General features: G+C 40.3%; 2 protein-coding genes across 2 annotated transcripts in view; one reads left to right on the forward strand and one right to left on the reverse strand.

The window, feature by feature from the left end:
- Positions 1–6,083: 6,083 nt before the first annotated feature.
- Positions 6,084–10,746, forward strand: LOC137983601 (ciliary microtubule inner protein 1-like). Its single transcript, XM_068830778.1, has 3 exons — positions 6,084–6,242; positions 6,392–6,473; positions 8,480–10,746. Exons 1-3 carry the CDS (start codon positions 6,187–6,189, stop codon positions 8,750–8,752), a joined length of 411 nt encoding a protein of 136 aa, XP_068686879.1. The 5' UTR covers positions 6,084–6,186; the 3' UTR covers positions 8,753–10,746.
- Positions 10,747–10,898: 152 nt separating this feature from the next.
- LOC138009820 (centrosomal protein of 192 kDa-like) overlaps positions 10,899–15,000 on the reverse strand; it is a 27,155-nt gene continuing 23,053 nt past the window's right edge. The window contains exons 19-21 of the mRNA XM_068856819.1: positions 13,396–13,525; positions 12,403–12,461; positions 10,899–11,893 (exon numbers count right to left, since the gene is read on the reverse strand). Of these exons, the coding sequence (XP_068712920.1) occupies positions 11,758–11,893; positions 12,403–12,461; positions 13,396–13,525 (325 nt within the window). The 3' untranslated portion in view covers positions 10,899–11,757. The remainder of the gene's footprint in view (positions 11,894–12,402; positions 12,462–13,395; positions 13,526–15,000) is intronic.

The raw sequence follows: 15,000 nt of genomic DNA on the forward strand, positions 1-15,000 counted from the left end.
AAACTTTCCATAGGTATCAAAGACGGCCAGGATAGCAGAGTCGGAAGCAGCCACAACGGAAGTGTCATCAGCATATAAGGAAAGAACAGGCAAACTAGTGGATAGACCGGGCGGCAGCAGCCCGACAATGTCAGGGTGGGCCCGAAGGTTAACAGCCAGCACTTCGATAGACGCCGCGGGAAGGTCGAAAGAAATCTGACGAATAACCCTTTAGGAGAACCATGCTTCTGACATCCGTGTACAAAAGACGAACTCACGAAATAAACGTCGGACCAAAGCCAAAACCGGAAAGAGTGCGGAAAAGGAAAGCCCAGTCCACTCTGTCAAAGGCTTTCTCTTGGTCCAGAGACAGGATGGCGGCAGGTGTCTTAGTCTCGGAAGTAAATTCCACAAGATCTCTTAGGAAAGCCGCATTCTCACCAATGTAGCGTCCACGGACGCCACAGGTTTGATCCGGGCCAATCACCAGATGAAGCACTTTTAAAAGACGCCCAGCCAGAGCCCTGGCACACAGCTTGTAGTCAACATTTAATAGACTAATTGGGCGCCAGTTTTTATGATCTAAATGGTCACCCTTCTTGAAGATAAGACAAATGAGGGCACCTCGGAAAGAAAACGGAAGAGTCCCAGACGTAAAAGAATCATTGAGCACATCCACAAGATCAGCGCCCAGGATTCCCCAGAAAGTACGATAAAACTCCTTCGGGAACCCATCTGATCCCGGTGACTTGACATCAGCCATACCATCCAAAGCCTGAGAAACCTCACCCACAGTCAAAGGACCCTCACAAGAGTCGCAGGCCGCTGGGGGAAGACGAGAGGACAGACTGTTCAAGAGATCATCCTGCACAGAGAGATCAATACTGCCAGCAGAAAACAGAGAAGAGTAGAAATGTACCCACGAAGAACAGATGGACGAAATATTCGTGGCAAGGGAACCATCAGTGCGCCGCATGGCGGTAATCTGGTCCGAAGTGCCACGCTTCTTCTCAAGACGCAGGAAATACTTCGATGACATCTCACCCTCCACCGCCCAGCGCACCCTGGAACGGATTCGGGCCCCCTCAGCCTCAAACCTGTCCAACTCCGAGATCTTTTCTAGCACCTTCTCGTAAACGTCCAGAAAGGTAATCCTAACGGCATCAATATGCGATTTCAGGTGGCAAGCAAGGGCCGTGTACAGGGAACGGGAGGTCTTCCGTTCAGCCTGCTTACCCAAACAAAAACGGATGGCAATGCTCTTAATATGTTCCTTACCCCTGTACCACCAAGAATGGAGGGAAGAGGAAGGTTTACGCAGCCTCCATGACTTCCAAAAATCCTCAACTAAAGAAACGAACTCCTGTTCCTTCAAGATAGAAATATTCATTTTCTAACGACCAGGACCCCGAGGTAAAGGGGTAGGAATAGGACAGACAAGGAGAACAGCAGAGTGGTCCGAATAAGGACGGGGAAAAATTTCACATGACTTGACACAGTGAACCCAAGGTATAGGACAACCGATCAAATCTTTTCGAGACGAAAGGGTCCCATCACTTCTCAACCACGTAAAAGCTGCCGTATTAGGATGCAAGTAGCGCCAAATGTCCACGACGCAACAGTCGTTGAAAAGAGACTGAAGGGAACCGGAGCTGTCCGGAGCTGGATTTTGGGAAACAGGGTCACGACGATCCAAAGGCTGACTAAACACCGCATTAAATCTCCACATATAACAGTGGGGATAGCAGAATCTACACTATCTGAGACAAACTGAAAAAAGTCATCGCGAGCCGGGTTTTTGTTTGGCGCATATAGACAAACCACCCGAAAAACAATACCGTTCAGTTCGAATTCCGCTAAAACAAAGCGGCCAGAAGAGTCACAAAGGCTCTTACGCAGGACATACTTGGGCCGGAACAGGAGAACCGAGCCACAGGAAAAAGCTGTACCAGGCGAAGCAATGGCCTGAAAGCCGAAAGGAAAGAACCAAGATGTGCACTCGGCACTTGGTGATACCCTTGGCTTCAACAACAACAGCAAGACCAGCCGGGGCACCACCAGGAGGGGGGCCCGTACTCAGAGGAGGAAAGTCAGAAACACTAAGAGCCGACGAACCCACACTATCAATATCAGAGGAACCGCCCCATGGATTGGGGCAGGAGCGAGCAAAATAACCGGAATGCTATTCGGGCAGTTGGCAGACACATGCCCCTGCTTAGCACACAGATTACACACAATAGGTTGCCCTCTATACCAGATGCGACAATGATACCCATCAATAGAAATGGACCTAGGAGAGGTTTCCCTCAGAACAATGGAGACCAGTCTGGTACCAGTGTAAATTTCAAGTGCTGACTCGACAGATATGTCTGCTTCCTGACCTTTTTGACCTCACCAAAATCAGCCAGAGCATGCTCAATTTCAACATCGCTTTCCTCAAAGGGATAGTCGAAAACGTGGACCAAAGTGGTAGCAGGGCCACCACCCAAGATTTTGCACCATAGTCCAAAAAGAGATACGCCTTCCATAGACTTTGCCCTGCTAAAGGCTTCATCAGAGCAAAATGTAACCTGAACAATCTCATAACCAATCTGCACAGCCAAGATGGAGTCAACATCCCCCAACTGGACAACAACCTCCTTCATTATATCTTCCTTCAACGTGCCGGCCAATTTTCTGCCGGTCAAAATATTAAGAGTATTTGGCAGCCTCATAATGTTTTTTGTTTTTTTGTTTGTTTTTTGTTTTAAAAGCAACGACAGGAACAGGACAAAAAAAAAAAACAAGAAAAAAAACGAGCTTCGCCCAAAAGCCAAGTGGACACAAACAACGCCACCAGCTCATGAAAAACCAAACGTTAACTAAGTACTACTTTACGGTATAATATGAACTATTTTGTTATAGTTTAACTATTTACTATTTAAGGCAGCCTCATGCTGAACAAATTAACGACTAATTTCGATATTACTTCAACTACAAAACGTGCGGCTCACCCAACTACAATGTATATATACAAGGAACTTTCGCGGGATTTCACACCAAGGGGCACGAAGCCCAATTGGGGAAAAAACAAATGAAAAAAGAAGTAAAAAAAAAGGACAAGAGGGCAAAAAGGAAGACAAAAAAAAAAATACAAAATACAAAAAGGGAAAAAAGACCAATGAAAAAGCGGAAAAGATAGCAAAAAAGATGTGGCGTACCCCGAGTTACGGCAAAAGCCGACCATAAATCCCCGGGAGGGTGGCCAAAGGAAAGAAAAAGCAAAAGAAGGTCTTACCAAAAATGTCCTCACGAACTTCAAAGGCGAACCACAAGTGCCGCAAGATCCAAGGGCACTAACAATAGCTTGAACCACAAGTGCCACAGGCTCTCCAAGAGTAGACTGAATTCACGTAAAGAAAATGCCTTGATTACTGGCAGCTCCGCTATTGCAATACTATTAAATAAGGATGGTCTATAGTTTGCAATTGTTTTCTTGAATTTCTCCATGTGGTAAGCAATCTACCGATCACACCATAGTACGTACAGAACGCATGCGCATTGCTAAGATATATATTAGCGCATGTTAAAATGTTATCCTTCAACTTGAAAATGACCGTTGAACGGTCGAAACGTCGTTGTTGTTTTTTAACGTTAACTTTCATAGTAAAATCCCATTCTGAACATTTTTTGATTCGAAAGAAAAAAAAAAACAAAAAACAGAAGAATAAAACACAAAAACTCTATCTGGGGTCCCCCGTGCTACTTTCGATCCAGAGAGGGAGAGATAAGTCGGTCCTTGAGCCATCTGTGACTAATTTAGCCCCTTGACTACTCGCAGCTCTGCTATTACAATACTGATAAATAAGGATGGTCTATTGTTTGCAATTGTTTTCTTGAATTTCTCCATGTGGTAAGCAATCTACCGATCACACCATAGAACGTACACAACGCATGCGCATTGCTAAGATATATTAGTGCATGTTAAAATGTTATCCATCAACTTGAAAATGACCGTTGAACGGTCGAAACGTCGTCGTTGTTTTTTAACGTTAACTTTCATAGTAAAATCCCATTCTGAACATTTTTTGATTCGAAAGAAAAAAAAACCAAAGAATAAAAAACAAAAACTCTGTCTGGGATCCCCCGTGCTACTTTCGATCAAGAGAGGGAGAGATTAGTCGGTCCCTGAGCCATTTGACAACTCGTAGGTTCGCCAGTAGAAATAAAAGAAATATAAATATGATTGTGGTTTTTTTTTGCGACTGTTTTTCTGAGTTTCCTTTCCTGAAATAGGAGCTTTTTTTCTACGAAAATGGTGTTTTTCGCATTTTTTTGCTTTGGCTGGTGAGAAGTTGAAATGGTTGTAAGTTATTACGATCTAATCAACAGTTGATCTAATCTAAATTTTATTTTATTTTTGTACTATTTTTGCACAGCATTCTGGGTAAAGAATGTACAACAAGTGCATAGATCCCCGCCACACCAACAGATCTAAAACGGGACTAAGTCTGCAAGCACAGCACGAAATCCCAGTTAAATTTACTCAAACTCACGTCAAATTGTCATTGCTTTCCCACTGTGGGCTTTTTTTTCCCGAGGACCTCGGGTGGAAATTAGCATAACGCATTTGACAAGTAGAAGTAAGAGGGACAGTAAATTAAGTGGCAAAAAGATACGGAGTAAATTTAGAGCTGACACACTACATTCGGAAATGGTCAATCTCTTCCTCAGAGCTCTCTTTTCTTTTGGCCAGCACAAAGAAAAGAGGGTTAAAAGCAGGTAAGTGGTTTAAGGAAATGCGATCCGTTTTATATCCGCAGTAGTGAGATGTTAGAAACGTGAAAAAGCACAGATTCCCTGGATCCGGGAGCTCACCAGGGGGAGCTTCTATCTCAAATAATTCCTTGGGTCAACTTTTTCCCGGGTAAATTTATTTTTAGGAGCGGGTTTTTCCAGCGAAAAGTATCATATTTCCCTTGACCCTGAGATAGCTTTGTTTCGATTGGCTTTTAATTTACAACAGTGGGTGTGCTGAATCTCCCAGGGGAGATTGACTTTCACAACAGTCGGGAGTGGCGGAATGCTGAATCTCCAAAGGGAGGCGTTCTATAAATAAATGTACCCGGGAAAGGGTTGACTCCGACGTAAAGTATGGGAGATAGCGGCTCTTCTCTATGAGCTCCTGCCTGGATCCAGATCCCCTTCGTTAAAAAGTTAAAGAAAACAGATTATTGACTGCGTTGACCGACGGATAATCCTGGTTAGGCTATTGTACATTATGATGGCATTTCAGTGAGGCAAAATCAAACTCCGAATCAAACTCCGAATATCCTGTGCTATTTACCTCCGAGCAACTCGGGAAAAAATGGCGTCCCGATTTGCATCCGTCACAAGTGAAGAAAACATCCAAATTGTTTTTTTTGTGCTGTCTATTATCTCACTGTTTTAGTATATACTACAACAACTATTCACCTCAGTGTCGGTGGCTAGCGTTGGATATTTACCTCGCTAGCGCAGCCACCTCCACTTCGGTGAATAGTTTTTAACTATACCATATTTGATACTACATTTGAGTTGTACATATACGTTTTCGTGAAGCTGAGCCTTCATTTTTGTTAATGTTGAAATTAAAAACATTCAAATTTCACTGACAGCCTTATCAGCCTATTTATATTGAGCATTTTAGCAACTGTTTGGGAGGAGACCAAGCATTTTAGTGGGGAAGAAGGAGCAATTTAGTGGCAAAGTAAAAGCATAATGTACAAAAGCCTAATCCTGGTACCAAGATGACGGTTGGAAACTGGAAGTGAACGTTTTGCATGCCAGGACAGTTATCTTATCTCTAGTAGATAAAAGATACTTATCAATGCAAATGTGGTAGTGTCAAGACAAATTATAAAGGAAAAACATCTCACTTCCGGTTGCCTTTCGTGGGTAATTTGAGCATGTGAGCCAATCGAATAATCTACCGAACTGGCCTTTTAGGATATTCGAAGGCAAGGCTCTTCCTCCACCCTTGTAGCCCAAAACGGGGTCCGAAAAAGGTATGAAGTTATGGTAACAGCTGGAATTTATGTCCCGTCCATGTCCAACGGGGGCTGGGGAGGAGCCCCACTTAGGTCCCCACAAAAATAGATTCGTTGTTAAGGATACAACTTCTGCAAACATTGGAGTCGTCACTTGTTTTCCCTTCCAATGCATTTGTAGCAAACGAAAGAGCACTTCATGGTTTTCGGAAAAACTAAAGCGGGATTTAATTTCGTCCATCAGGACCAAATCTGGTGAGAAATATTAACTGTTAGGCGAGTCATTTTGATTTAGCCAGATGTCTTGATTTACAAATGCTAATAGAGTGATATTGAACATTGTGGATGTTGAAGTTTACCTGATAGCTGTCTAGTTAATTAAAGTAGTACTTTGGCCTTTACAGGAAAGATCATATTGGACACGAGCACAGTGCAGCCAAACGATGGCCAGAGAACTGGGGTTTTCTAGTCGGGCAATACAAGATAGTGAGTAATTTTCCGAATGAGTGCGTGAGGTTCATTGCATCGATCATGCATTCGAATGTTCTTCATCCCTTGTATCGAACGACTTGGCAAGTGATATGCATAGGTTTTTAATATTTTTATCACCCATACCCGTGGGTTACTGAAATTTTGAGGACTGTCATTAAGGCTTTCTTGTGATCTATTAATCTAGCGTCCATTGAAGTGGCTATCCTTGCGATTGCTGCAAGCCTAAACTTACAGGGCAGGTTTTCCAAACGAAGCATAACTTAGACCGTGCTTTTTGACGATCATTTTTTCTCCAAAATTTTTAAGAGAGTTGCTTCAAAAGGAAAATGCTTTAAAGTTGTCCCTTGATCTCTGTGTTTGTCAATGAACAGCCTTTATAAGCTCGTATTTAAAAATATTGGCCAAGATTGAGATGAACTCAAACGCCGGAGGGTGTAAAGTGCAGGTTGCAGATCCTTGTTTCACCATAACTGAAACAAAAGTTTAGCCGATATTTTAATGCCAGGACTTTGTATAGGGAAAGAGAAAACTGTGAAATGCCATCAGTGTAGCAGCGGCTGCAATATTGATGAAATGATATATGAAATGGACCATATATTAATTGCGGATGTGAAATCAAGTGAAGCTGTGATCCTCGCAGTTATATCATTTCATCAATATGAACTGCAGATATGAAATCAAGTGAAGCTATGATCCTCGTAGTTATATCATTTCATGATTCATTGAATTACAGTTATATCATTTCATCATTGATTCATTCCTCACGGGAACATTGGAACCCACAAATGACCAGTTCCCAACGTCAGTGGCTTCTTAGCTCAGTTGGTTAGAGCGTCACACTGGTATCGCAAGGTCACAGGTTCAAACCCTGTTGAAGTCCTGAAATTTTCAGGCTTCTTTGCACAATTGCAAAAATTGCGTTCATAACTGCAAGGATCATAGCTTCACTTGGCTGCAATATAATTGTTGGATCAGTAGTGTCTGGTCAGTGACATGACTGTCATACATGCCAACTCTCCCGGATTATCCGGGAGTCTCCCGGATACGGAACGAATCTCCCGGTCTCCCGTACGGGTCATTAAATCTCCCGGATAAAAACGACTCTGAACGTTTCACAGACGTTTCTCAATTCTAGACTCAAATTGCATCCCCAAGTTTAAAGAAGATCGATTTTTTCAAACTCGTTTCGTTGTTTCTTAATGTATTTCTTCATCTCTGAGTTTCAAAGACACGTTAGCAGAAGTAAACAAAATGACTTCCCTTAGCTATCATAGCCATATAACCGATTGTTTGATTGGATCTCCAATTAACCAATAAAAATTCTTGACATAAGTACCCTGTTTCCCACAAATTCACAGTGGTGGCAGAATATTCTTGTATTCTGAAGGAGCTGCTGGGGGATGGGTGGATACTTTTAGGGGGGAAGGGGAAGAGGAGGGGGAGGGGGGGGGGTGGGTAGGTTGATCGAGGGGGAGGGGTGGGGAGACCGGATGGAAAAAATCTCCAGATTTTAGATCTCCATAGGTTGGCATCTCTGGACTGTGGACACCAAATTTCAAAAGTGAGCGGTTAGTGGTTGGCCAGGTTCTAAATACTGATAATTTTCGGTGGAATTCTAGATTCCTAGAGCTGAATTTTGAATTTTAAAGCCCAGGATACCAAATTCTCCAAGCACAAAATTTCCTGGATTTTGAAAAAATCCCAACAGACCATCTTACAGTTCTGTGCTCAGTTACCTGGCCTTTGAATAAAAGCGAGGCTGGAGTTGATACAAACCTCACTGCTTTTGTTATGTAAATGGCAATTTGTTAGCAGTACAACATGATTTACATTGTACGTAAGAAAAGCAGTGAGGTTTGTATCAAAGCAAGGTCAACTCCAACCTCACTTTTATTCAAAGGCCCGGTAACAGCACAGAACTGTAGAATGGTCTATTACCTTACATGGTGCAGCATTGCGTATTGATTGTAAACAATAATTGACCATGCCTTTTTCCCCAGCTTGCTAATGAAGATGACAGTGTGGAAAATGGTGCTGCGGCAGTGAGGGTGAAACAGAGGCGAGAAGCCCTCAAACTTCCCCCCATTGACTCTAGCGTGGCATCACAGCTGTCAGTTGGCAAGTCAAATGCTAAATTTCCAATCAAAACTTCTGAGGAGGTTGGCTGGCGGTCAAGTCAAAGGCATTGCAGTTTAGAAAAATACGGCAGATACACCAAACTCAAGACCTCATTCCTTGGACAAATGAAGTGGCCTCCAGAAGCTGTAGATTAGAATTTCAATTCTGCACATCTTGGCATACAGTACATGTACGTTTCTAAGCAACCAAGAACACCATTTTGTGAAACAAGTAGCACAAAATGTATGACATGCTATGTAGTACCTTGCATAATGCGAGACGCTGAAAAACCCACATTTTGATGGAGCATCTTTCAACAATGCAGTGCTTTTCTCTGCTGTCATTTTCGTTCTCTTTAAGTAAATAATTATTTAGATGCCTTGCACTAATACATGAAGATGCTGCATGAAAAAATACTTTCATGTCAAAGTGCCTATCACCTTAACATACTTTTCCTCTTTATTTATTCTCCAAAATCGTCCCAATATTATTAATAATTATTATTACTATTGTATTGTGTAGTTTTTAGAATCTTTTGACTGAAAATTCACCTTTTTATTGACGCTTTGAAACATGGGAAAAGTGGTTGTTCTTTGTTCGATAACCGAGCAATGAAGGGCAATGAGTTTGATACCAGGTTGACGTCACAAATTACTTTGCATCGCTGTTTTCAAGAAACTATCACAATCCAAAGCAGCTTGTGACGTCAACCCGGTATCAAACTCGCAGCCCTTCATTGCTTGGGTATGGATGAAAGTATGACTCTTCTTTACGTTCAAAGTGAATAAAAAGTGTATTATCAATCAAAAGGTTTCAATTTGGGATGATTTCAGAGAGTAAATGAAGTGGAAAAGGTTGTTGTGGTAGTAGGTGCTTTAAAGTCAGTTAATTTCACTACTACTGTATTGTGTCATGTTGATGTGTCTTCTGCACATGATTCAGTAATCAGTGAAGGCTTTTTGCAAAATGTTGGCCTTGTTTGTCCACTTTTTGTATGGTTTCTGATCGAGTTTCTTGAACAAATAAAGCAGTGGTGTAGAAATTATTAAGCACTATAATTAATTTTGGGAAACGTTTCTCGCATACCTGTAATTCTGAAGGTTAATTTTATTTCGATCTTTGACATAGACAAGAAAACAGGAAGGTTGCAAAATTAATGCTCTGTTATGTAGTTCAAGTGTTTGAAAAGGTTTTCATTGTAAATTAATTTTATGATTTTAGTTGAAGATCTTCAACTGATGATTTAATAAAAAAAATTGAAATGGTTTAATTTGATACTAAACAAAACCACCTTTTTCCCTAAAATCTGAGAGAACATGCCCACAACTTTGTAAATAAACAGTATTTTATTTGTGTCTTCAATCATGGTATTATCTGTATTTCTAAATAATTATCATTGTCCTCTTCATTCACGATACATGTTAACTTATAGTTTCAAATATTGTTTTCTAAATAACCACTTACCGTAAACACCAGCGTATAAGCCGCACCTTTTTGCTCAAAATTTTCGGATCAAATCGGGGATGCGGCTTATCTGCGAGAACATCTAGACACCATGCCGTAAATTTGCATAAATTAACAAGTTTAGTGAAAATTCTTAAGTCTGTATAGACCTGTGCAGGAAATTAAGAAGAACTTCATAAAACAATACCACATTACGCATTGATCATTGCTTTTGCGAGTTTGGTGGCTTCTAAAAGAGCCGTTTTTGTTTGAGCTTACACAATGACATTTTTGTCAAGACTCCACTTTTGATTTATTTTAATTAATTTCTCTCAATTTTTTTTTTTCAAAATCTAAGTTGCTAAACTCGGGGTGCAGCTTATCTGCGAGTGCGGCTAATACATGTACGCCGGTGTTTACAGTACTATCTCTCACTCTAGAAACATTGACTTGTTCTGCCGCTCTACAATATTAAAAGTAATAATTTATTCTGTACCTGCACTAGAAAGGTACATGTATAAATAGGATTAATTTAATTGTGCACACTTACAATTTTACATACATGTATTGTAAATCTCCACTTAGTTTGTACTAAGGAAGTGGCTAACTCCCTTCTTCAAGTGAAAACTTGTCTGTTTATGTACTGTAGCATTAAAGTAAAACCCTTATTTGTTTTTGCTTGAAATAAATATAAACTAATAAAGAATCTGCTTTTGTTCACTTACAAGAATATGCTATTTGCTCTGTATTTTACATTAGACTAGTGACTTTCTAGTCTAAAATCTATTTGCAATGGGTTGAAATGTAAACTATTTTCTTTGCCCTGCATGTTGAACCGTTGGCTCAACCTTCTTGAGATAGTGTACTTTGCTGAAAAGGGTACCTTGAAGCAGGTGATCCAAGATAATTGTTTGGGCCATTTCATTAATTTAAGTGTTTCATCTGTCTCTGCCTTCACTCTTGTGAAAATGAGTTGTTTGGTCAGGCAAAAAGCCAAACAAATAAACAGAAATTGACTCCGTCAGCCCAAGTTAAAAAAGGTCAAGATGCTAATTTGAAAAATTCAATGGTCTGGTTACACATGTGCCTTCCTTGTGTGATGGAGGAAGCTTCTCCAAAAGTTCCTCATAAATGATGTCAACTAACAAAACCATAGACACTCATTACTATTTTAATAAAAATACTGTGAATTTTGCTTCTCAACTATACAAAAAGTTGTTCAATTAGACGGTACTGACAAACAAATCATTTAAAGGGGATTTTCCTCACAATAGCCTAATTTTTTGTTCAGCAATCTCCACAGTCAGAAAATTTTAGAAGGTTTGTACAATTATAGTGACAGCGTCTACCACAGAGTCATACCATATTACGTCTCTCTTACGAAAAAGCACTTTTCAAGTTTGGTGCTCATATTCTCCACAAAATTAGTTAATTTTTTTTTTGCTGCCTCACTACTAGATCCCCTATTTTGCTTCTTAAATACAGTTTGTTTGCATTCTCACAATGCCATTCATGCCACCATTGTATATTAAACTCTATAAAATCTTTCTTAAGCCACATATTCATGACATTTTCCCCAAGCTTTCACCCTCTAGAAAATCCACACTCATGTTTTTTTAAAAATGATTTTATCTAATATGTGTAATATACTGTCAAAAAAGGTGTGTTCAAAGTTTATAGTTTCCAGTAACTTATGGTCAACCTCAAGTTGAACATTTCAATCTGAACTTGAACCTTGAAGCTTTACTGAGAGAATTGTCTCTGGATCGGCAGTAACAACCAAAGTTGCCTCAAATGATCTGCCAGGCTCTGTTGGCATAAATATGACTGGTAATCGAACAAATCTTCCTGCCCTGCGAGATAAACACAATGAAATTTAGCTGATTGTATGGATTTGTTTGTGTCTTACAGTGTGTTGGGTGAAAGAATTTTCAATTGGTTTGACTCATAACCTCTTCAACCTGCCCTGTACTGTGCAGTGTGTGTAGCCCCTTAAAATTTTGACATGACAGAGCACATCTGAAACAATGTGTGTGTACTTCTGTAACTGGGTTACACCACACACAGTAATTAATTTCTTACATCTATTTTTTATTATTTAAGTGTCAAGTCTTCTAGCACTGGGGCACTGAATTATTATGCAAAAATCTTGAATTGCATGCATGTTGATAATCAGCAGAAAATCCTCCTACTTAGCAACTGATTAAAAGAATAGGTTGAAAAAGGCCTACACTTGGTTACATGATTTTGTCGGCTCGTCAATATTGGGGTCAAAATTACTAAAATTATAGTGTCCTTTTAAGTTTGCAACAGGACAGACCCCACACACAAATTCACAACTGACTAAAATCTCATACTTCACCTGACTGTAAATTTTGTGTTGTTTACAGAGAAAGGCTTCTTAGGAGAAGCAATCCGTGCCTACAAGAATAGAAAGAAAACAAAAGCAAAAATACAGTGCAAGAACGGCTTAGGAAGGAATTAAGACATGAATATTCCATTAGTATTTATTGTCTATCCCAGAAGTTGACAAATTAAAATAATCTTAATTAAGCAGGGCCATGGAGCACTGGAAAGGGCCCTTGCCCTTCTCTGAGTTCATTTTCAAGAATTGAATTCATTCATGGGTTAACTTTATGGGTTATCTACCCTTTTTAACCAGGAATCTGGGTTTCTGCTCACTTTTTTGACTAACAATTTAAATTAATACAATAAAATACAATACATACATATCAAGTGAAGCTATGATCCTCCCAATTACGAACTCAATTTCAGCCATTGCGTAGAGAAGCATGGAAAATTCAGGACTTCAACGGGGTTGAAACCCGTGACCTCGCAATACTGGTGCGATGCTCTAACCAACTGAGCTATGAGCCTCCCAATGTCACTGGCTTCATAATTCAGTTGCTAAAATTGCGTTCATAACTGCGAGGATCATGGCTTCACTTCATTTCATACCCGCAGTTCAATAAATGATTCATTTCATTCATTAGTACATGCTTACAGTTAATTGACCACACCCCATGGGGGCTTTTCAGGGCCAATGAAACGACAAAACAGAACAAAAACAACAACAACAACAGTTTACTGTTAAGAATTTCAACTGGCTGGAGGCAAACAATCAATCCAACCAGTTGGATATTTCCAAGTGCACTCAGCTGAGAAGTTGAAACAGGGACTACCAGGATCAAAGTCAATGCTGCCTCTATTTTATTTGTTTCGATTTACAGTCTCCCAAATTAGTGGAGCACTTTTGCGTGGCTATAATTTTATAAGCTTAAGACGTAAATTGCAGGATTATTATTATTAAAGTATCAATAATAGTCAATAATACTTCCATAACAATAAAGCTTACCAAATACTGATTCTCTGCTGATCCATTACAGATTTTCACTTTCATTTCACTCCTTTTCCCAATGGATGTCGATGGAAACTGCACAACTTTTTCAGCAACATAGAGTCCTTTCTTTCCCTCTTTTGGTGATCTGCAAAGACAATAATGCACACTACATGCATTTAGACAAAACGCAACCTGTAATTTTCATTGCAATCATTCAAAATTACAACAGCACTAGATTTTGTCCACAGCTTTTCAAAAACATGACGTTCACAACCGAGGCATTTATCCAGGCAGGCAGGAAGGAAGTTCCATGCAAATAATTCCATGAGTTGGGGAGTCAGGTTGGGGAGTCAGGGTGGCTTAGTGGTTATCTATCAGGCCTCCCACCACTGCGAGCCGGGGTTCAAATCTGGCCTCGGCCAGCACGTGGGCTGAGTTTCAGTCGATCTCAACCTGACTCGAGGGTTTTTCTCCAGGTACTCCGGTTTTCCTCCCTCATCAAAATCGACTCACAGCTAATTGACATCTAGCTGTGGTCCTGTGCTCCGACATCAAACATGGACTGTATAGCGGCAGCCAGAGGCGCCCTTGTATGCTTTCAGCCCGATGTTGTGAGCCGCGCTCCTCGCAATTCAGTCCTTGACTGCATGTAAGGGTGATTAGCACTAGCAATATTTATTTATTTCTTTATTTATGAGCAGGCAAGATGAGCCAAATCCTGCGCTGTGATTGGCTACCCGAGGGATTTCTTGCTTGGTCCCACAAGCTTGAAGATCATTTTTTTGGTGTTTTATCCCATATAATAAATCTTTTATTGAACAAGCTTGTTCAGTAAAGATGGCTGGATATTGGCCTTGTTCTTCTTTTGCGTGTTTATTGACCTCAACTTCGTCTTGGTCCATAAACACATAAAAAAAACGAGCTTGGCCAATATCCAGCCATCTTGACCAAACAAGCTTGGTCAATAACCCATAATTATATATTTGAGTGTCAACTATTTAAGCAATAGAGGACGTTTTCCGTGTTTCCATAGCCTCATCTAAACACAAGGGGGAGTTGGGACAATTCAAGACAGTTATGCAAACCCGAGGCGCAATTGAAGGTTTGCACAGCTGTCGAGAATTCTCCCAACTCCCCTAAGTGTTTAGATGAGGCTATGGAAACATGGAATTAAAATCCTCCATTGCTTTTATAAAATATTTCTCAAAGATAAGTCGATACACGCTCATATTATTTTCCTACCAGCCAATCAAAATGCACATCTGACAACACATAACCAATCAAAATTTGCATCAAAAGTATCATCGTGTCATGCATGTCACAGCCATGTTTCCATACTCTCATCTAAACACAGCTATTGACAAATGAGAGTGTGCGTACTATTATTCACCGAAGTGGAGGTGAATAGTGGTGGATATTTGCCAAGCCGCGAAGAGGCGAAGTAAATATCCACCACTTTCACCGACACTGAGGTGAATAATTATTGTTTAAGGGTGCGTTCGATTGACCCTATTCCGGAATAAGAATACGTGGGGTGATGATTTAAAGCACTATGTGTGGCGTTTTGAAGTAACAAGGATAAAAAAAACTTCATGTAAAATAACATTTTAGCAGATGTTT

The sequence above is a fragment of the Montipora foliosa genome, chromosome 1, assembly GCF_036669935.1.
Source record: "Montipora foliosa isolate CH-2021 chromosome 1, ASM3666993v2, whole genome shotgun sequence".
In the NCBI taxonomy this organism is placed as follows: Eukaryota; Metazoa; Cnidaria; class Anthozoa; order Scleractinia; family Acroporidae; genus Montipora; species Montipora foliosa.